This window comes from Megalopta genalis, unplaced genomic scaffold (genome assembly GCF_051020955.1).
Source record: "Megalopta genalis isolate 19385.01 unplaced genomic scaffold, iyMegGena1_principal scaffold0119, whole genome shotgun sequence".
In the NCBI taxonomy this organism is placed as follows: domain Eukaryota; kingdom Metazoa; phylum Arthropoda; class Insecta; order Hymenoptera; family Halictidae; genus Megalopta; species Megalopta genalis.
In genome coordinates this window covers 190335-213782 of record NW_027476188.1, presented here as the reverse complement: position 1 = coordinate 213782, position 23448 = coordinate 190335, and the positions used below count along the sequence as shown (strand labels likewise).

Below are 23448 nucleotides of genomic sequence, written 5' to 3'. Positions count from 1 at the left end.
GTTAACAAATAACGGTACAAATGTGCGAAAGTTTCTGTGAACGACTGCTGTTCGTTTACTTTCCTCGACCAGTGCTATCAACAAATTAAAAAACCAAATTCCCAATCCTGTCCAGTTCGAGGACTGGATGCTTTCGTGATGAATATGGAGTGCCAGAAATAAGTAAATTGACAAATTAGTAAATTAAGAAGTTGAATGAACAAAATCAGGAATGATGAAATAAATAAATTAGGAAGTCAAAGATATGTGAAATAAGGGAGATAGGACATGACAGAATAAACGAAATAAGAGATGGCAAAATAAATAAATAAATGAAGAGAAACAAGAAATTGGTGGAAACCAGAATGAACAATTGAAGAAACACATAAATTAACAAATTACAAGCATTGAATAAACAAAGTCTGGAATGAGGATACAAAACAATTCAGAAATTGATGAAATGATGAATTAAATAAATTAAGAAATAATGGCAAAAAAAATTAAATGATTCACAAACTGACGAAAACAAAAATTAACCTATTAAGAAATGAAAAACTGGAGAAACGACGTGATAAATGAAGCAACGAAGAAACAAACAAATTAAGGAATACGGAAATTAACTGAAATTACTATAATACTTTCTGAAGCAACATTGAGAATGGCGTTTGAAAAATGTCGCAAAATCGATCTCGGGTGCGTGAATTTGATTCAAAAGTACCAATGCAGCGTCGGACCCTATTTTAATTACTCTTCGTTAGCATGGAGCTTGCAAGGATTTTTTCCAAAAGCGGTGCGCATCAAAGAACACGTCGAAGTACGAAAATGAAATTTTACAAACTGTCTGACACAGCGTGACCCCTTTTAATTATCGGGCACCGTTTCGAATCAACGATTGAGCAACATGGCGGAATTATTGCTTAACTCAGCGTTCGTCGTTTACTTGTTCATTTCATCAGCGTGCGCGTGCAATCGAAAAGAATGCGTTGTTATCCTCGCGAACGACCGAATTAAAAACACGTTAACACTTTTCCGGCAACCTCGCGTTGTTCCGCGTTCCCGTCAACTTTGATTCGCCATTCAGTTAAATGCGCAGACTTGCAGCAATGAATTTCTTTAGTCGTTGCGAATTCATTCGATTCAAATCTTGTTAAACAAAATATAAAAACGAAGATTTGTATATGTCTTTATATATTTATATTATATATTTTATATTTTATACTTTTTTATATTATATATTTTATATTTTATACTTTTTTATATTATATATTTTATATTTTATACTTTTTTATATTATATATTTTATATTTTATACGTTTTTATATTATACATTTCATATTTTATACTTTTTTATATTATACGCTTTGATAATAAACGCAGGCCATTTTCTATCGAATCGAATTTCTATCAAAAGGTGAAAAATTCATTTCGACAAAGTGAAATGTTGCAGAAGAAAATTAGGGGAGGGGTGCATATATTATTTAAATTATGCATATTGACTGTGTGTGTATTGACTGTATTTTATTATACTTTATAATAATATTATCGATAAGAATTCTCGAAACATTTTTCTCAAAAATATATGTACATATACGATTTAACAAATGCAATAAAATTAATATTTTTCCTTAAACATGTATTTGCAACCAGTGCAAGTGAAATAATGTGTACGCGTGTACATACAGGGTGCTCCATATAAAAGAAACCTTAAACTTATCTCCTTCATTCTATTTTTTTACCATAATAGTATGACCATTAAAGCATCTTTAGTTATATTGTTTTTCATTAGCATGAAGCGTATATTGGATAAAATTTAATGTTCCAGAAATATTTCTTACATGGCAGCTAGGAAGGTTAATAGAATGGTCTGTTTTAGGTGCGACAATAATAATATTATTCTTGTGAATAATGAACTACATTCTTCTGAGAAATATATGTGAAATTATTAAGAATAATATTGTTAGTATTAGCAATATTGGAATATAGAAATAAAGAAATAGAAACAAATACTAAAAATTGCTAATTAGAAAATGAAATTGAAAGTAACAAATAGGACAAAAAATACCGTAATTAGCATAATATTATGAAAAATAACTTATACGTGCCATTAAAATTAATAATATTAGAAAATGAAAATACCAAATGGAAACTAGACATAAATATTGCCTATTAAAAAATAAAAATGAACGTAGCAAGTGGTAAACAAAAATATAAATTGCTACCTAGAAAATAGAAATGAAAAATATCAAATGATAATTAAAACAAAAGATTGTCAATTTGAAAGTAAAAATAAAAGTATGAAGCAGTAAATAAAATAAGAACAAAATAAAAAGTGACTAATTAGAAAATAAAAATGAAAGTAATAACTAGAAGCTGAAATGAAAAATTGCTGAACAGAGTATAAAAATCGAAACTAATAGTAAATACCAAATTGAAAAATTACCAAATGAAAAAATAAAAATTGGAATAACAAATACAACATAATATACAAAACTGTCTACCAGAAAATAGAAATGAAAGTTCTGAGTAAAAACTGAAATTAAAAATTGCCAAATAGATTATAGAAATTAAAACTCCGAGTGGAAGCTTACATAAAAAATTGCCAAACAGATAGCAGAAATTGAAATGCCAAATATTATAGAAAATGAAAGTAAAAATTGTCAATTAGAAAATATAAAAATGAAAGTACTGATTTGGAAACTGAAATTAAAAATTGTCAAATAGAATACAGACATTAAAACATCTAGTGGAATCTAACATGAAAAATTGCCAAATAGATACTACAAATTAAAATATCAAATAAGAAATAAAAGTAAAAATTGCCAATTAAAAAATAAAAATGGAAGTACTGGTGCGTGTGTGTGTAGAAACGGAAATTAAATATTGCCAAATAAAATATAAAAATGGAAACTGATAAATTACAGTAACACGAACTGAAATGAAAAAATGCCGAATGGAAAATAGAAATAAAAACTTTCGTTAGTATTTGCACAAAGTAGAGAACTGATTCTGAGAATTGTCAACTAAAAAATATAAATGAGAGCACCAAAGGTGAACAGAGAATATGACTCAAGATATGAAACGAAATAACAATTGCCAATTAGGGAGGAAAATTGAAAGTAGAGAAGGTAGGAAATAAAAATGGTGGACTTAGCATAAAATAATAATCTGTCTGTTCTGACCCACAACTTTTTTGCTATTTCATTAACATTGGATAGCGAAATCTAAACTTGTATTTTAAAAAATTGGAGTTTGAATAGTTTTCTAATTGTGGTTTAAGATGGAGACCTAACTTCCGGTTACTTTAGAATTTACCAAATCTAGCTTAAACCCTAGAAAACGCCATTTATATTTTCTAGTCGGATCTTCCTTCGGATACTTAATTTTGAAAATAAATTACAAAAGGACTGTGGAAAATGCCTCCCTCTCTTTAAGAATTATTTAAACATGTTTAAATGTTCGTAATATTGTAAAACAGTGTATCGTCGTAATCAGGAGAATTTGTAGAATTATTCTACGCAAATATCATGCGTGTGGCATTCACGGTTAAAGAAAAATGAAAAATTTTCAATTAAGAAGCTAAAAGAAGTTGTAGTCGACAGTTTGACGTTTCGTTTTAAAATGAATTTTTATAATCTAAAACAAATTTTAGATTATAATGATTTCTAAATTTGTGGTAAAATCGTAAAAATCGTTACGTACGCTCCTTGAGGAAGATTATGGTCTCCCTGACCGACTGCAGCGATTTCTTCGATATTATATCGTCGTCTGCGTCCTGTCTGCCAAGAAACATATCAGAAACTGAATTTCACAAAATTACAAAATTTTTTGATTTTTGATAGCCAAACATTACAATGACCTTTGAAAAAATATGTGTAAATATGCACAAAATAGCGATGATCTTCAATACTTGGAAGAAAATGATCTCGAAAGAAAAGAAGAACATCAATCGTAATATTCTTAGCTCTGAACTAAAGAAAGTTGGCACATATTTTTGATATCAGCAAAAATACGAAAATATTTTATTATACAGGGTAAAATAAAATAAACTAACTAAAATAACGAAATATTTAATTTCTCACTGATTTTAACCAAATAAATCGTACAACAATAAACCTAAATACATTTGACGATTTCTTTGAGTTTTATTAATTAGTCTATTTGGACATAAATACAAGTGATATTTGTTAGAATTTTATAAAATAACAAGAAATCCAGTAAAATCGAATGTAGTACTTCAGAACAGTCAATAATTTCATTCAACCGATCACAATAAATTTCATCGGGGAGCACATAATTATAAAATTCCAATGAAACTAATACAATAAATTTCATTAAAGTCCGCGTGTCCGCGATCAAATGAGGAACCCGGCGGAAGCTGAGAACCGGGTAGATCCGTGGCCATAAATAACGCAAAATAATATTCAGCCGGGTTAATTAAAAATAATATTTCATTGTGGACGCGGTGCGCGGCGCGGATCTCCATTATCCTCCGCCATTTTTAAAAACGCGATAGGACCGACCGACTCGTTTCCATTCCGAATTCCGTCAGGTAGTTTATTAAAAAGAAAAAATGAAACGCATAAAACAACGGAAAGAAATCAAAGCGTTCGGGCTAAGAAAAAACAATCAAGAGCGTGTTCGTGTCACGTTCGCTTTAACTGATTCATGCTAGCGATAATTAAACGCAAGCTCGGCCGCGTCGGCCGACTTGTTAGTCCCGAGATAATTATTGTTCGGCAGGCAATTATAATTCTTACTTTACTGTGTTGCCGGGCGTGTGATCGCCGATCTTAATGATCCTAATTGCACCTATAACCTTTCGCAGCGCGTTGATTTTGTAATTAAATCCGCGCAGATCGACGAGCTAGTCGCGAGCCATTTTTATCCGCTGATAAAACCGGAATACATTTATGAAATGTTACAGAATTATTTCTTCATTTATGAGGTTCTTGAGAATTAATTTATGAGAATTCGTGGATCGTATCGAGCAAAAATTTTAATAAAATAAATGATAGTACGTAATATGTAGTAAGAAGATTATGTTAGCAAACAAACTAATTTATTCAATAGATTTTAAACACTTTTAGATCAGTCTTCCATTTTAAACAATTTTAAATTAGCCTTTGATCACAAACAATATTAAATCAGTTTTCCATTTTAAGGAATTTTAAATTAGCCTTTGATCATAAACAATTTTAAGTCAGTCTGCGATTTTAGACAATTTTAAATCAGTCTTCAATTTTAAACGATTTTACACATTTTGTAGTCAAACCGTTAACTGTGGCGCAGGTAATAAGACTGGGGAAAAAGTGGGTAATTGGGTAATTGGTGTTGTGCAGAAGGTAAGGGGAATACGTGACGGTGAGAGAATTTTGGCGACCAGATGTAGGCAGCGTTGAAGGAAATATTACAGGCAGGAAATAACGGCTTTTCGGTATAATTAGATACTATTATTACGGTCGCTTATTTGTTTGTGGAAAGACGCTTGCAGTACAGATAGAGTCGTTTGGTAATTTTCGGAATCTATTGTATGGTAGGGACGGTGTTGGATCGAGCGGTCGAGCCACGTATGCTTTATTACTTTAGATAGCTTCTATATACTTTTAACGCGGAACAACAAGTCTTAGTGGGCATGAGGCGAAAAAAGATAGAATTACAATTGGATTATGTGCAAATGCGTTAGGCACACATAAGATTATGCCTATTGTAATTTATAAATATAAAAACCTAAGAGCTTTGAAACATGTACTTTCATTACCTTACAGGCAGGAAATAACGGCTTTTCGGATAATTAGATACTATTGTTAATTTTACTATTGGTAATTTTCGGAATCTATTGTATGCTTATGCCCCGACGGTGTTGGGTCGAGCGGTCGAGCCGCGTATGCTTTATTAAATAATAGATAGCTTCTATAATACTTTTAACGCGGAACAATTGCAGTTTCTAAGTTGATGGTTTTTTCGAGCCGTCTTCTTTCCGGCAATAAAGTCATTTCTGCATTTTCGAGTAATGCACGCCTCATCGGCAGCATTTTTTATAATAGGGTCATTAGCACGCACCGCTTCGGTCGCCCGTCCAGGGTTTCTTGCTACCTGCGGCACTGCGTGCTACGTCACTTTTACATCCCCTTTCATCGCGTCACTGGTCAATCAATTTCTATTCTTCGTTTCTTGTGTCATTGTGTCATTGAACAAAAAGTCTTAGTGGACATGGGGCGAAGAAAGATAGAATTACAATTGGCTTATGTGCAAATGCGTTAGGCACACATAGGATTATGCCTATTGTAATTTATAAATATAAAAACCTAAGAGCTTTGAAACATGTACTTTCATTACCTGTAATTTTTAAATCGCAGTCAAATGCACGGATGAGTAGAACGTTATTTTCAGATTGATTTGAAAACCATTTCGAACCATCAGTAAAACAATATCAGGAGGAAAACAAATATCGGAGAAAGTAAAATGATGTTAAATGATTGCGAAGCCTACAAAATTTCGCTACAAGAAGAGGAACATTTTAAAATTATATATTTACCACCTAATACAGCATTTGTTCTGGAACCAATGGATCAAGGGATCATAGGAAAAACAAAAAGAATTTTCCGGCACAAGCTTTTGCAAATTGTTTTAACATATGATCAGGGAATAAATGAATTTTATGACGATTACACATTAAAAACCTGTATTGACATTTTATCGGATTCGTGGTTCAAAGTTACAACAAAGAACATAAAAAATGCATGGAATAAACTGCTACATAATAGTAATCCTGCTGGCCCTCCAATTCAATCACACATGGGAGAGTTTGAACCTGATTGGCCAGAGATAATGAGTGCAATTACAGGAGAGCAATGCACCCTGATACATGCCACACAATTTTTATTAGACTGTGAGGAGGAAGAAAGAAGGAACGAAAACGAAAATACAGAACTGCAAAATGAACCAAACAACCACAATAAATTACATGCGGCCCTTAAGTTATTGACATCTTACAGTAAACATCATACGTATTCATATACAATGGTAAAAATTTGCAGCCAATTTGAATATGAATTATTTACAAATTAATGTTTTTTTTTACATTATTTGTTATGAGAAAATAGAGGAAAAACACCACCTTGTTATAACGACGTATTTTATTTATTACGTAATTTGCTAAAATAAAATGAATTACAGATTAATTATCAAGTAAATAAATGTTGTTCAGTCTCATTGCAAGGCTGGAAATCTGTTTCGGTTTCTTTCCGTATCCAGGAAGAAGATCCGAAAGAACGAAATTATTTTATTGTGAAAAGGTGAAAGTTTTAGTATTTAAGGTGTACCCGGTGACTATGCGACGCATCCCGATTGCCATAGCCAGGGTGGTACCAGCGATCGCGAACTCTCTGACCACCCTTCGTACCTGCGAAAACTGTGACAGCAGCGCACTAATTTGTATCTGATCGATTGTACCAAACCATCGGAAAATATCATTTAAGGCTACAAATTTGAATCTTTTGGGAGAATCAAATAAACATCATTGCCTAAACTTTTCACCATCGCACACCACGTGCATCTTGGCAGCGCATTACGCACAACGTCTATCGTCTTTGATTCTATTGGCAACACAAATATCTGTCCAAACTATATCACGTTTGGTCTCATTTGAATCAGAAATCCATCAGCAATATGTTAAAAAAAAATCAGTATTAAAATGTTAAAATTAAAAAAAATCTATGTCATTGTATTATGAGTTGTCTTCCGGGAATTCGAGTCAAAGGAGCCGGGGCGCGTGCCGCAGCACACGTGTTCACCGACTCGCATAGCGAGAAAATCGATAAATTACAGGGTCGCGCAATATCTCGGTGTCAGAAGTGGCATACTTAAGTCGCGCCAGGAAGAGAGACACTACTATACATGTATATACGGTCTAAGGACGTAACGCCCACGCGACACAATCTCTCAATAAGAGCGCGGTCCCTAGATCGAGACGTTCGATCTCAATCCATAAAACCGCGGTGCCACCAGTCTGGCTCATAATGCGTCACGGCTGTCTGGCCTCGGAAAGCGACGGAGAGGCTCTTCGGAATCGAGCAGATAGCACCGTAGGACCGCTGTCAGCCGGCAAAGACCGAGCACCCGGCGATCTATCATCCGCGATCCTCTCCCGGGAACGATTGTTAAAGAGTTTCGAATGGCGGCCGGCCATTTGCGATCGATGGCCCATCCACGCGCGAGCGCGATATCGGTTTTTCCACCTAGAATTAGTATCTGGCTACGTTCAACCCCCCGTTTGACTCGGCAGCCGTTCCTCCCCGCCCCTCTCCATAAGAGACGAGAAGAATCCCGGGGGTTATAGGAAGAGGATTCTCGAGGTTCGAATCTCCTGATGATCGGTCAGCTTAGCTTTTTACGGGGGCCGTATGAAAAATCTATCAGGGTTAAAGCGTCGCTTATGCACACCGGCGCGGCTTTATCGGATGGATTCTCCTGTGAGGAACCGTTTCCGAGCGGCGCGCTGCTTTGAAAAATTCAGCCGCGTACCGGGCACTAATAGAGGACTTTTTGCAAGTTGATGAGCCATCCGAACCGGGCGCGCCCGTTAATTATTTTATGACGCGTCGTCCACGGGATTCGCGGCGATGCTGGGGGAGGACTTAGGCTGTCTTCCCACTTGGAACAGTTTTATAACCAATTTCAATCGACCGATTTCAATGAAATTTTCAGCGTGTACAGGGTGTTCCACGTAACCGTTGCCACGATTTTTTCCAGCATCTCCGGCGGTCTAACAAATAAACGTTTCGAACAAATGTTACTCGGTTTTTAGCCGGCTACGGATTGCGATATAAAAAGCTTCAGAAAGAAATAATTTACGTGAAGAAATCAAGGTCACTTTCATTTTTTTTTAAGTTGCACAAGACGAATTCGATGACCTGTTATACCACGACCTTCGGATGACCTTGACGTAACACAGTTTTCAATGACAACATATCACTTCGTTGATCGCATTTTTTGTGCGTCAAGGTTGTCCGTAGGATATGGTGTAACATATCGTTGGATTCGTCTAGGCACAAGCTACAATGATATGAAGTAAAAAATATAAGATGCAATTTAAGAAAATGAAGATGACCTTAATTTTTTGGAATAAAACACTTATTTCTGAAACTTTTTATACCGCATTATTCCGACTATTTTTTATTCATATTAACATTAGATTTACGGAACCCGTTAAAATGGCGTGTCACCAATTTTTTAATTTACAATTACGGCAAATGTTTCAACAACACTTGTTGAGAATCAGAATAAACGTCTTATTGTTACTTTTATAAACTCATTTAAAACAGCTGTTTTTTGTCTAGAAATCTAGTATTAAATAAATATTCCAAAATGTATAATCTTATCTACAAACATCAATTCATCGAACAGTAGTATAAATATTCAACAATAACATTTTTAATCGTCGTAAAATCGATGATAATATTATACCCTCTGAAAAGCGTTCCGTAATAGGTACAGTAAATTCTCCCTAATTGATGCTCAGCTTAGAAACAAAAATAGACAATTTGGGAAGAAGAGATACAATTATTCGAGCTTTGCGGCTCGTTTTTATAGTTAACGATCGTCACCAACTATAAAAGCGAGCCTCAAGGCCACGAAAGCATTCTTTTTGGAAGAAAATTGCTGCTATATTTTTAGACATAATCATTTCAAATTTATATTTATTTATATGTAAAAAGAAATTTGTATTCTAAAGATTTCTATTGAATTTTCAATGAAATAATCATCAATTATTAATGAATTGAAAATGAAATAAAAATTGAGACCATCTTCAACGAAAAATTTTAATTGTGACCAACGATGCCCTAAAATATTGGTAGCGGTACGGTAAATTTTGTTGGCGCCTCGGAGTCGCCATTCGAGTGCAAAGGGTTAGGTTTTAAAATCAATCGTACGTCAGCGGTGTCTGGCATTCTTCGAGCGTCATTTAAAAATGTTTATTGCTCCATGATATAGTAAAAAAATATACGGTTACGATCGCGAGAGTCTACAGAATCGTTCTACGAAAAATTCGTGCCTCTAGCGTCACAAGTTACACCGGGAAAAATTCTCAAACGCGATAATTTGTCTGCTGAAAAAGAAACTCATCTCCCAGCAATTCGAGTTTCAAACTGAAATCTTCGAAGAACCGACAAAGAGATCGAGAAAAGATCGTCTCGCGATGTGTAAATGAGATCGGAATTTACGAGATAAAATTCATCGTCGGTTATCATCACGGCCGGAAGCGTGACCGCGGCCTAATAAGTGTCCTCGAGCGGGTGGTTTCGCTCACCTTTTGGAGCTCTGCGCGCCCATCGCGGCGATCACGGCCGATTGGCGGGAAATTCGAACGGGGTTCCAGCGCGTCCGCGGTGCGGCAACAGCAATCAACCGAATAATTTAAGGGTCCACGGTAGGTAACGGTAGGTTACGACGCGGATCGCGACTATATTTCCGTCATCGACGCGAACCTATCCGCTTAACGACCAGATTTCCCACGATGCGCAGCACGCACGCGTGTACAAATCGAGAGGACCGTTCGATACAGTCTTTTGTTCCACTGTCGCTATTAAAATAACGTGATTCCGCGAACGGCACCGGGACAGGAGCGTAATAGAAACACCGATACCGAACCGGCCGCGGCCGGCCGATCGTCACCGATTTTTCGATTTCCCGCTAGCTCCCGTGGACCCCCGTGGACCCCCATGAAACCAATATGGCTGCCGTGAAATAATGGGACAGTATAGACAATAGACAAATCAACTTTAAATTCATCGCGCCCTGCCAGCCGAGAATCATTCTCCCCGACGTGAAACAATTCGCTCGATTCCATTCGAAACGAGATTAGTTTTTTGGTTGATGCGCACATCGGGACGAACATGAATTCTTCTGGAAATTTGGCGGTACGTCATGCGGCCAGAATATGCCGTGAAATATGATCGCCACGTATCTTTCTTTTGGAAAATTTTAACGTTTTCGTAGAATTTTTAGTCCGTTCTTTTCTATTTCCCAGGTTTTATTCGTCGATTGTTATTTATGTATTTAACGTTGTTTTTATGTTGTATGGTTTTTAGTACGGTTATTTGATGCAGCAATGGCTCGAATGATTCTCAAAGCTAATTTAATAAATAATAATCGTGTTAAAGGACGTGAGGGATATGTTTGTTAGAGAAATATGAAGAATATTATCAATAAGATACTCACCCATTTAGTTGTAAAATCCACTTTATGCACGGAAATGTGTGGGGGATAGTGCATTGACCACATTTACGTACTTTGTTAATCTTCACTGTACACCGCATGTTTAAAAATTTCATACGTTACACACAAGGTGTCATGCACACTAGAAAATTAAAACGGCCGTCACGGTTAAATTACTTACTATTTCGGGTCCGAAAAATTAGTAAATATTCTTCAGACGTTCTAAAGTAAAGGTGAACAGCGTTTTTCTTAAAAATATCACTGTAAAAAAAATCCGGAAAGTTCTCGCTTCGTGATTTGTTCAATACTTCGAACGCGGCTCGAGTCCGTCCCGACCATCTGTCAAAGTCTCTTTCTGCGGGCTCTCGAACTTCGCGCCGTCACCTCCCATTGGTCAGTGATTTCCGTTAATAACTCGTAAACAAAGACGCAGATTGCATTTTCGCAAAGGAAAAAGTTACTTCAAATGACCTCAGCTACCCCTCATTTTCGGCTGTTAGAATAATTTGTGGAACACCCTGTATATATAAATCATTTATATATATTTTATTGAACATTTATTAGTTAAATATCTCGAAGTTCGAAAAATCGGCAAAATTAGCCCAAAAGTGATCAAAAGTAGCTTCCTCAGATAAGAAAGTTAAACAACGAGAGTTTTTTACTTCGTTTTGTCATTCCAAGTATGTAATAGCAAAATTGTAACATTATCTATTATACAGGTCCCTCTATGATCTAAAAAAAATTCAAATCGTCTACTCTAATTTTAAAAAAGTTAAAATTGCGCCTTGAGAAGTGTTCGAATGTCAGTGGGAGTCACTGTATACATATAGCTGATGGCCGGCCTCGGCGACCAAGGGTTGTATTCGCGAGGCATTTTCATGCCCGGCATCTTTTTCGCCGGCATTGTTCGTCCATGACGAATACGAGGTTCTCTGTTCTTCAGCAAGGGCGAAATGAACAGTCCTCCGAAGCATTGGCGGATTAATGCGTACTGGTGCCCGAGGCGCGATACAAAATTGAGATCCCCAATACGCTATGACACGCTATGACAAATAAAGCGATTATTAAAAAAAGTTTTATTTGAAAATAAAAACTTTATTTATGGCATTGAGAAATTAATTTCAATAACAGCTTTTCGGGACTTTTGCTAGTGCACAGTCGAATGCATGTGTAGATTTCAGCTAGCAACTTGCGTTCATTAGTCGCATATGCATTGCATTTATATCATTTTACTACATGAAATAATATCACGTCGTTCGTTTCAACAGACAGCTGTTATATTATGTACAAAAAAAATAAAATACTACTAATTTATCAATATGTAATTTAATCAAAATAATACATGTTTGCTGGCTTTAAATGGACTTACATCATTTTCATAATTAGTCAATTGTAATAATCATTTAATTTCAGTTATGAAATTTTAAATATCATTTGAAATATATTTTCTATTAATCCATATAATTTTGTTTATTAATAATAACAATAAATAAAATAGGAGTCTCGTTTCTTATTTTGAACGTCAAATATATTTATATATTGTTAAACTTAAAATAAGATATTGTTATTATTTATTTGCCGTAAATAACCAGACCCTGTTTACTCCCGGTAGGTTCTGCTTTCCCTTGCAAATCATAATTTTCATCAAGGCTCGGTGCGAGCCTGTTTACAATGGTTCCTTCAATTGACTCATTTGCACTGGCTCGGCCTAATCCGCCGCTTCTCTTTTTTTTTTTTAATTTAACTGAACGAGCCAATCCTTGCAAAATCCGTATGACACGACCGGTCATCGCAGGTACATGTGCTTACCTGATAGCCGGCAGCGGTGGCTAATGGTTTTCCACGGGAGACGTTTTTATACCTGGCGCATCTTTTCCGGTAGTATCCTTTTGTCATTGTTCGTCCTTGCTGATTAGGACGTTCTGTCCTTTAGCAAAGACAGTATAAATAGCCTGCCGATGTCAACGGAAACACTTATTCTGCGATCAGTGCAGCAACAACCAGCAATCAGCAAACAGCAGTGATCAGTGCGAAGACTTCGGCGAATTTTCTCAGTTAATTTTCCCAGTGAAGTATAGTGACAATTTCTTAGTGAACTAAAATGGCATGGTACGTACATTTTTGCTATATTTTTCCGCGAACATTCTTCAGTCACTTGTTTTGACTAATGTTTTCCGTGTGTCGGGTATAAGAAAGAACAATTTATTTTTACGAATTTAAATATTTATAAATAAAATATATTTTTCATCGAGACACGAATCAACCTCTAGTTTGGCCGGATACGGAGAATTCTCCCTAATTGATGCTCGGATAGTGCACGAAGATGGACAAGTCGGGAAGAGGAGATACGATTATTCAAATTTTTGTAAATTGAAATCTTGAAAATTATAACATTTAAATACTAGATAATTTAAAAAATGTACATTTAGAAATCGGAGAACTTAAAAATCGTGAATTTGTAAATCAAAGAATTTAGAGATTGAAATCTTAAAGATTAGATCATATAGAAATCAGCTAACTTCGAAATTGTAAATTTATAAATCAGAGAATTTAAAAACCGTCAATTTGAAAATCGGACGATTCAGACATTGGAATCTTAAAAATCAGAAACTACAGAAACCAGATAATTTCGAAATTATGAATTTAGAAGTATGCGCATTGAAACACCGTGCCATTCGAAACGGTTGGATCGAGAAATTGCAAGTTTCTCGGAACGGAAAAATGTGTTTAATCCTGGCGTATAAATATTTCCAATTTATTCGCTTATAAAAACGAGTCGTCTACAAAGTTGTCGATTCACCGATAACTATAAAAACGAGCCGCGAGGCTCGAGTAATCGTGTCTCCTCTTCCCAGATTGTCCATTTCTGTGCGTAATCCGAGCGTCAGTTAGGGAGACATTACTGTATCTCCAAACGTTTCTGCAAACTTGATTCGATTAAAGCTTCCGTCGTTTAATATACCGTTTAATATTACTATACCACACGCCATCAGAAGCTGCAAGATACGTGCATACTAATTAATTGTTTCTTTTCGTTCAGTTCCAGAACTACAACTGAATCCTGCATTCAGTGGGGCTCCATAAATGGTGGAGAAATCGAGTTCGAGTCTCTGACGGAGAATACTTTGGAGGGAGCATTAGAAGTAATAAGGAAAAGCTTTTTCCCCAACGAGAGCATCTGCAAAGGCATAAATCTGTTATCGGATCCTTGTAGCGTCAAAGCGCTCGAGGAGGTGTGTTTGGCAGTTACTAGAGACGGTGTCAGCCTTGTCGCAATCGAAGTCAAGACTCAGAAAGTTGTTGGTGTCGTTCTCAATAAAATTAAGAAAATAAAAAGAGATGAAATTGACCCGCGGTGGTTGTGGGGGCAACCACCGTACGATCGACTTCCCCCGATCATCAGGCATCCTCCTGAAATGACTTGGCTTGAGAGCTTCAGAGAAGATTGTGAACATCACACGGCCAATGCCTACCTAGATTTGATGGTTGCTATAAACGACCAGATAAATTTATTCGAATATTATGATGTTGATTGTATTATGGAGTGTATGTTCCTGGCTACGCTGCCGGAGATGCAGCAGCAAAATATTGGCGAGAGCTTAGTGTGCTTGTCCGTGGATGTTGCCAATGCGCTGGGTAGTGGAGAAGATGTGAAAGTACCATTAGCCGATACTGGAGGTGATAGTATAATCCGTCATTACCTGGGCGTACCGAAGTTAGTGACTGCCGTCATGACTTGCAATTACGCGCAGATCATCGCGAGGAGGTGCCGCTTTAAGGTCTTTAAAAGGATCAATTACAGGAACTTTGGCTGGGATAACGTACCGTTCCGCGAGAGAATCGGGGATGAGCATCGTGACTTCACTGTAGTAGTCAAGAAAATAAAGAACTTGTACGATTCTTAAAGAAGATATCGCGATATCAAGAAAATTATATTTTATTTAGTATTTACGTGTGTTTAGCACGATTACGATAATATAATTTTGACCGAAGTTGTCAATTATTATCCTCGAAATTATCTTTGGAATTATTAATTTTGAACTTATCATCTTCGAAATTGTTATCTTCGACATTGTGATCATCTTCGAAATTATTATCTTCGAAATTATTATCTTCGAAGTGATCCTAGAAATAATTATCTTTGAAATTGTTATCCTAGAAATTATTATCTTTGAAATTGTTATTCTATAAAGTGTTATCTCCGAAATTGTTATCTTTGGAAATATAGATCTCGAAATTATTATCCTTGAAATTATTATCCTTGAAATTATTATCCTTGAAATTATTATCCTTCAAATTATTATCTTTAGAATTATCATCGAAATGATTAAAATAACACCAATTGACCAAAATATATTCGCTATGCATTGCTATTGGAATCTCGTCGATTTAGCAATCGACTTATCAATGAAAAGTGTAGAAATAAAACAATGAAATTTATACTTTTCTGCCTGGTTACTCGTCGTTTAAGCCACTTCATGAAGGAACGGAGATCAGGCACTCGCGCATTTGCATCAACATTTGCATTGTTGCGGCGCAACGCCGACGTAAAATAAATAAAGCAAATCGCCGAGAATTCCGGAATTCATAAAGTTCGCACGGAATCGCAGTTATTCTTTTCTGATTATTATTCATGGTCGTGATGAATAAGTCGCGTCCGTTCCTTCGGAACCAACATCTTTTTCTGTGAAATATCAGCGGAACGATGCCGCCGTAGAAACAAATTGGAAATATTTATACGCCGGGATTAAACACATTCTTCCTTTCCGAGAAACTTGCAGTTTCTCGATCCAGCCGTTTTGAAAGGTACGATGTTTCAATGCGCATACTTCTAAATTCACAATTTCGAAATTATCTGGTTTCTGTAGTTTCCGATTTTTAAGATTTCAATTTCTGAATTGTCCGATTTATAAATTCACGATTTTTAAGTCTTCTGATATCTAAATTAACAACTTTGAAATCATTTGGTTTCTAAATTTCCTGATTTTTAAGATTTCAATTTATAAATTCTTCGATTTTTATGTTATTTGATTTTTAAGATTGCAATTTATAAATTCTTTGATTTTTAAATTCACGATTTTTATGTCATTTGATTTTTAAATTTAGAATTTTGAAATCATCTGATTCCTAAATGTTTTAATTTTTGAGATTCCGATTTCTAAATTCTTCGATTTTCGAATTTGTAATTTTTAATTTTTCAGATTATGGTACCTAAATGTTTCGATTTTTGAAATGCGATATCTTGATTGTTATTTCGGAACAGTTTGTATTCCAATCGGCGATCTATGGATTATTGTAGAGTGGTTTAAACGACGCCGTTATTAACACTGTCCGGAGGTTTGTCGTTTTCACGTTCGAACTAGCCAGCGGTTAATCGAACCTTGGTAATGTCCCGCGTACACGCGGAATTAGAAACGTATAATTCCAATCCAATTCGCCTGCCACGTTGAATTTCATTTACACCGGCGCGACGGCGGTTTTGGTGCGTCCGATTTGATTAGCAGTAACAATTCGGTTGACTGCAGTTTGTTTAGACGATTTAGATTCAATGGATTCAATCCGCGAAGCCGCTCCAAAGGGAAACCGAACGGTTCGCACGATTAGCACTTTTCTTTTCGTTATTAGCTATTGTGATTATCTTGTGTTATTATCCACAGCTTGGTTGTGTTAAATACAAATTGTCTACGTCGATCGCGACATACAAATACAAACTCTATAATATGACCGAATTTGGCTTCCGATGATTCCACCATTTTGCATTTGAATAATGATGTTTCGTCATAAATTTATAAAATTCTATTGCCATTATTAACAATTGATCTTACTTTTCGTAGATTATTATTAAAAGAACAAGATTTGGAACGACTTTATCGCCTAATAAATGCTCTATGACGAAAGCTAACCCAAAATCGACAATTACTTTTTAGCAACGTACGCTTTCAAAATATGCAAATATCATAATTATACAAAGTTCTCGCTATTAATAATTGTGGCTTGTTAACAATTGTTGTTGTGATAAAATTGTTCGTAATTCATTGTAAATATATTGTCAACAATTGTTGCTGTAATAAAATTGTTCATAATTCATTGTAAATATAATGTTAATAATTTGTATCATTTGTCGTAGACAAATGTATACAAATTCTTGAGCAATTAATAAATTCTCAGTCTGCTTCATTGATAACAAATTTTGCAGTATGTTTTCAATTTCTTTAAAAATAAATATTGACGCAACGATAAAGAAATGTTCAGAATTTTATGAATATAATACGATGATAAATAAAAAGGGAAGTTTGTAAATACGGATATGTAGTTACAATAGAGGAATAATCAAAGTGGTGCACACATCCGATTGACTGCTGCGTTCTCACTGTAATTTCCGATCCGCGTCGCGATCTAATGGATTAACAGAAGCTTGCGGTCTCGTGTTAAAACGGATATTAACAGACTGCAACTAAAATAATCAATTAAACCCCTTTAACAGAATTGCATGCAGACGTGAATCCTATTAGCGGCTTTGCTCAGCCTCTAATACATTCGTTATGTAACAGAGTTGCAATCATTGTAGAGAGGATAGCGAATTACATGTTTTTGAAAATCCATTGCTTGAATTTCGAATAATTTCCGTACACAGAAAATGGCATCAAATGGTATAAAATAGCATAAAATTGCCTAAAATTGCATAAAATGGGATAAAGTAGCATAAAATGGTGTAAAATGGCAGAAAATGGCAAGGAAAGCTAGTAGATCACTGTTTTTGGTCCCAATGGAAAGAGGAGACTTCATTCTATCAGATCATAGTCATTTCAATCGCTATGAAAAGTTTAAATTATGAGAGAAATGTGAATTTGAAAATAACCAAAAAATTACCATCTCTACTTAGAATGGGGGGTCTTAAAGATACAAAGGCACTAATACTGAATAATCCAAACGGCGCGGAAGCTAAGATTTCACCCTTTGAAATGTATCTAAGGACACCATTTTATAGTTTTTTTTGTTAACAAAGTTACGATATTTTGAATTTCAGGATTTCATTCGGAAGAGAATCCAAGGTGCTATACGATGGCAAACAAAAATCATAGATCAATATTTTCGGGCTCATTCGAAAGGGGAGACTTCGTTCGTTAAAATAATTGTGAACTAAACAATTTTTTGAACCACTCAGACGTATGCGAATATGAGAAATCGACAAGACGGAAACATTTGTATTTACAGTGCAGGGTATTAACGAAATAAAATTTATTAAACAGAAGAATTAAGATGCTACGAAACTGGAAACTTGGACTTTTAAAATGAGTCGAAGAACACCACCCTAAAAAATGTTCGCCTAGAATTCCACGACCACAGAAATCACACTAACCTTGGACACTTTTTTTCAAAACTGCCATGAATTGGCAACAAAATATCGCAGATCAATGTTCTTGGACTCGTTGGAAAGGGAATACTTCGTTCCACAGAATCACGGTGATTTCGTACGCCGGAGAAACGTTTCGAACATATTAGAAGCACGCGAATTCGAAAAACGACCAACAATGTTCCATTTTCGCTTATCGCTCGAGTTCCATCGAACCATTTTTCGTTTCGTGCGATTTATGGTGTAGTGCCGGCAGTGCACAGAGCCAAAAATATTCGCGCCGAATCGGAAATGTGATTATCATGTTCGCGCGACCCCCAGCCGCCGAAATTCAATTGGTCCAGCAAGTTTCGGTTGATCCAGCAAATCAGAACTTGGTGAAATATCGTTGGCGCACTTGTAACAATGACACGGAGTCACTAGAGCTTCAGATGATAGCGATTAGGGCAAATTTCGCAGGAGTTAGACGATTACGCTAGTTCTGGCTTGTCGTCGACGGATAATAAAACGGATAATAAGAGCACGCGTCGCGACGGATAATTTACGATTTTTCGATGATTTTTAGCGCTGGTTGACAAGAATCGCCGGTACGAATGTCGGACAATTTTATTTCATAATTTTAATTGCTCCTGGACAAAATATTCTCCTTTTTATTTTCTGCACTGTGAAACTGCCACTTTAACAACGACATCCTGATGTTATTCTATTTTCTTGTATATTCATCAAATTTATCAGATATTGAAATAATGTGTATAATAAAACGTGAACTCTTTATCCCCTTTTCCTATTTTCTTTTAGAGCGGAACAGCCCTTTTTTAATTGCGATATGTAGATGTTACCTTATTTTTTTATATGTTTAAAAAAAATGATATTAAATTATATGTTATTAAGGAATTTTCAATAAAAGCAAAATGTCGAAGAATTTTCAGAGTTGTTCAATACTGTTGATAATCAAATTTCATCAATTTATTTTGTCAATTGATTATACAAAAACTTGAAATATACAAGCGAATATTTACGCTAATTTTACGCACAAAATTCTCGACATATGTAAATAACAATCTCAATCGCCTCTCACTTCTCATTCATCATCCGATCATTGAATACATTGATCACGCATCATTCGTTTCCGCATTTATACTAATTATACAATTTTAATAAAAATAATCCCGAAAATATTAAATAAATAATTAAAAATTATTTCAATTATTTTTTTCATTCTTAACACACTCAATACATAGCTTTCTTATTATTAAATAAATGAATTTCCTTATATATCAGGTATGGAATTGTTATGTGTACAGTAAATTCTCCCTAATTGATGCTCAGCTTAGAAACAAAAATGGATAATTTGGGAAGAGAAGATACGATTAATCGAGCCTTGGAACTGGTTTTTATAGTTGCTGACAATCGGTATCTATAAAAAGGAGCTGCAAGGCTCGAATAACCGTATCTCCTATTTCCAAATTGCCCATTTTTCTTTAGAAGCCGAAAGAAAATTGGGAAGAATTTAATATACAATGTACTATGAATGTATATGGAAACGTGGAAATATCTAAAAAATATAGGTGATACGAACAATGTTTTAAAACGAATATTATAAGATATCGATGATCAGATTCGATGCTTTGTACATGCTATTCAACAAAACTATTTGTTTATACTATTCGTTATTTCTCGATATAATCATCGATTTTTCAAGTTCCATCGTATAGATATTAATCAGTGAGGTATGTAAACACTTTTACAATACAATTCGAAAAGTCGTCGACTAGAACAACCGTGCCTGGGTTAAAGATTCGTTCTCGATGATCGCAAAGGATCGCATCTTAATGTCGATATTTACATCGATTTTTAAGTGAAAAAGAAAGAACTTTTATCATTAAATATATATATAATAATATAATGCGTGCCATAAACTCGAGGACCGGTCTTAAAAGTATCAAAGTCGAGATCCTGGGTCTGGCCCCTTGAAAGTCCTTATAATTTTACAACCGGTCCTAAGAACCGACCGTTCATGTCACGTATTTGGGTATGCTAGAATTTCTGATTTTAATTTCTGCTTGCCCCTTCCCCCATCGGACAATGTTCTGCCCATCATCAGCACGGCATTCTAGTCTATTGATTACGGGTGAATAATGGTGGGGGAGATTAACCAAGAAATTCTTATTTGTATTCTCTTCGATCGTGAATGGCCGTAACGGTACCTTAAGGGGTGAACGTTTCCTCTGCCCAATCCGCTGGAAGGTCCGCGGACTGTACGCATTCTTGTAAATGAACAAGAAAACAATGTACGCAACAATCTACGTTTTCTTGGCTAATGACCGTGCCCGGCCGCTCGGTCTCCCGTGCAATTTACCGTACGGTGCAGTAAATCCACCCTAATTGACGCTCAGATTGTGCACGAATTCTGTTTACACAGCTATACATATATCGATTTACCAGTGAAATTCATGATGTTCGAAATAAAAATCGAGCCGTCGAAAAACTTTCGGTGTTGTTAATTATAATTGTTCAATATTGTTGATAATCATATTTTATCGATTTATAATAGTAAATACTATAAATTATAACAATAGTAAATTCTAGCCGGACTACATAGCTTATGTGTTAATTTTATAGTAATTAATACGAATGTTAATTTCAGCAATGCTAATGCGAAAATTGACAGCAATTTCAATTTCGATGATATTAAATAATATGTTATTAAGGAATTTTCAATAAAAACAAAATGTCAAAGAAATTTCAGAATTGTTGTATACTGTTGATAATCAAATTTGATAAATTTATATTGTCAATTGATTATACAAAAGATTAAAATATACACGCGAATATTTACGCTAATTTCACGCTCAAAATTCTATATATGTAAATAACAATTTCAATCGCCTCTCACTTCTCATTCATCATCCGATCATCGAATACATTGATTTTCACTGCTCACGCATCATTCGATTCCGCAGTTATACCAATTATACAATTTTAATAAAAATAACCCCGAAAATATTAAATAAATAATTAAAAATTATTTCAATTATTTTTTTCATTCTTGATACATTAAATACATATCTTTCTTATTATTAAATAAATGAATTTCCTTATATATCAAGTATGGAATTGTTATGTGTACAGTAAATTCTCCCTAATTGATGCTCAGCCTTAGAAACAAAAATGGACAATTTGGGAAGAGGAGATACAATTATTCGAGCTTTGCGGTTCGTTTTTATAGTTAACGATTGCCACCAACTATAAAAACGAGCCGCGAGGCAACGAAAGCATTCTTTTTGAAAGAAAATTGCTGCTATATTTTTAGACATAATCATTTCAAATTTATATTTATTTATATGTAAAATAAAATTTGTATTCTAAAGATTTCTATAGAATTTCCAATGAAATAATCATCAATTATTAATTAATAGATAATGAAACAAAAATTGAGACAATCTTCAACGAAAAATTTTAATTCTGACCAACGATGCCCTAAAATATTGGTAGCGAAATATATTTCTTGAAATGAGGGACTCGACGAAAACTCGCCTGCGACTCGACTTTTGGTGAACAGATGCGGACGATATATAATACTGTAAAATACTAAAATGTATAAGGGAGAGTAACGTTTTCACGAAAATACTGCTTCCCACGGATAGATCGATATTGTCTACAATTCATCATCGGGAGGACAAGCGCAATACAAATTGAATCATTCGGAAATCTTAATCGTTTCTCATTGGTTTATTTTGAAAATGGTGTTTTTTTTATTTTAAAAAATTTAATTTATTATTTGTATAATATTAATAATTATAATTATACATTTATTATTTAGATAACGATAAGTTATGTACATTCTAAAAATTTCACTGAAATCGGTTGACCTTCGTACGAGCTGTAAATAATTAATGATCGCAAAAATCGCACTTTTTATCAAGAAGTGTGAGAAATTTGCAATTTTTACAATCTTTTAACGTTTGTAACTTACCATTGCGTTAAACGATTTCAATGAAATTTTCAGCATGCGTATAACTTACCGAGATCAACAAGACGCATTTTTTACATTTTCGTTAGATTTCATAATATAAACATCCTTTTTTATTTTTAAATAATTAACCTTCATATTTCAAAAGAAGTATTCGAAATTTATAGATTTTATCATTATTAATAAATATAATTAACTAATGATATATATTGAAATTATTTATAAATATTTTATTAAACATTCATTAGTTAAATATCTCGAAGTTCGAAAAATCGGCAAAATCGGCAAAATTAGCCTAAAAGTGATCAAAAATAGCTTCTTCAGATAAGAAAGTTAAACAACGAGAGACTTTTACTTTGTTTTGTCATTCCAAGCATGTAATAGCAAAATTGTAACATTGTCTATTATACAGGTCCCTCTATGATCTAAAAAAAAATTCAAATCGTCTACTCTAATTTTAAAAAAGTTAAAATTGCGCCTTGAGAAGTGTTCGAATGTCAGTGGGACTCACTGTATACATATAGCTGATGGCCGGTCTCGGCGACCAAGGGTTGTATTCGCGAGGCATTTTCACGCCCGGCATCTTTTTCGCCGGCATTGTTCGTCCTTGACGAATACGAGTTCTCTGTTCTTCAGCAAGGGCGAAATAAAGAGCCCTCCCAAGCATTGGCGGATTAATGCGTACTGGTGCCCGAGGCGCGATACAAAATTGAAATCCCTAATACGCTATGACACGCTATGACAAATAGAGCGATTATTAAAAAAAGTTTTATTTGAAAATAAAAACTTTATTTATGGCATTGAGAAATTAATTTCAATAACAGCTTTTCTGGACTTTTGCTAGTGCACAGTCGAATGCATGTGTAGATTTCAGCTAGCGACTTGCGTTCATTTGTCGCATATGCATTGCATTTATATCATTTTA

General features: G+C 34.8%; 1 protein-coding gene across 1 annotated transcript in view; it reads right to left on the bottom strand.

The window, feature by feature from the left end:
- Positions 1–7261: 7261 nt before the first annotated feature.
- The window catches only part of LOC143262359 (uncharacterized), a 48501-nt gene continuing 32314 nt past the window's right edge, over positions 7262–23448 (bottom strand). Inside the window, exon 3 of the mRNA XM_076528189.1 lies at positions 7262–7472. Coding sequence (XP_076384304.1) covers positions 7262–7472 — 211 coding nt within the window. The remainder of the gene's footprint in view (positions 7473–23448) is intronic.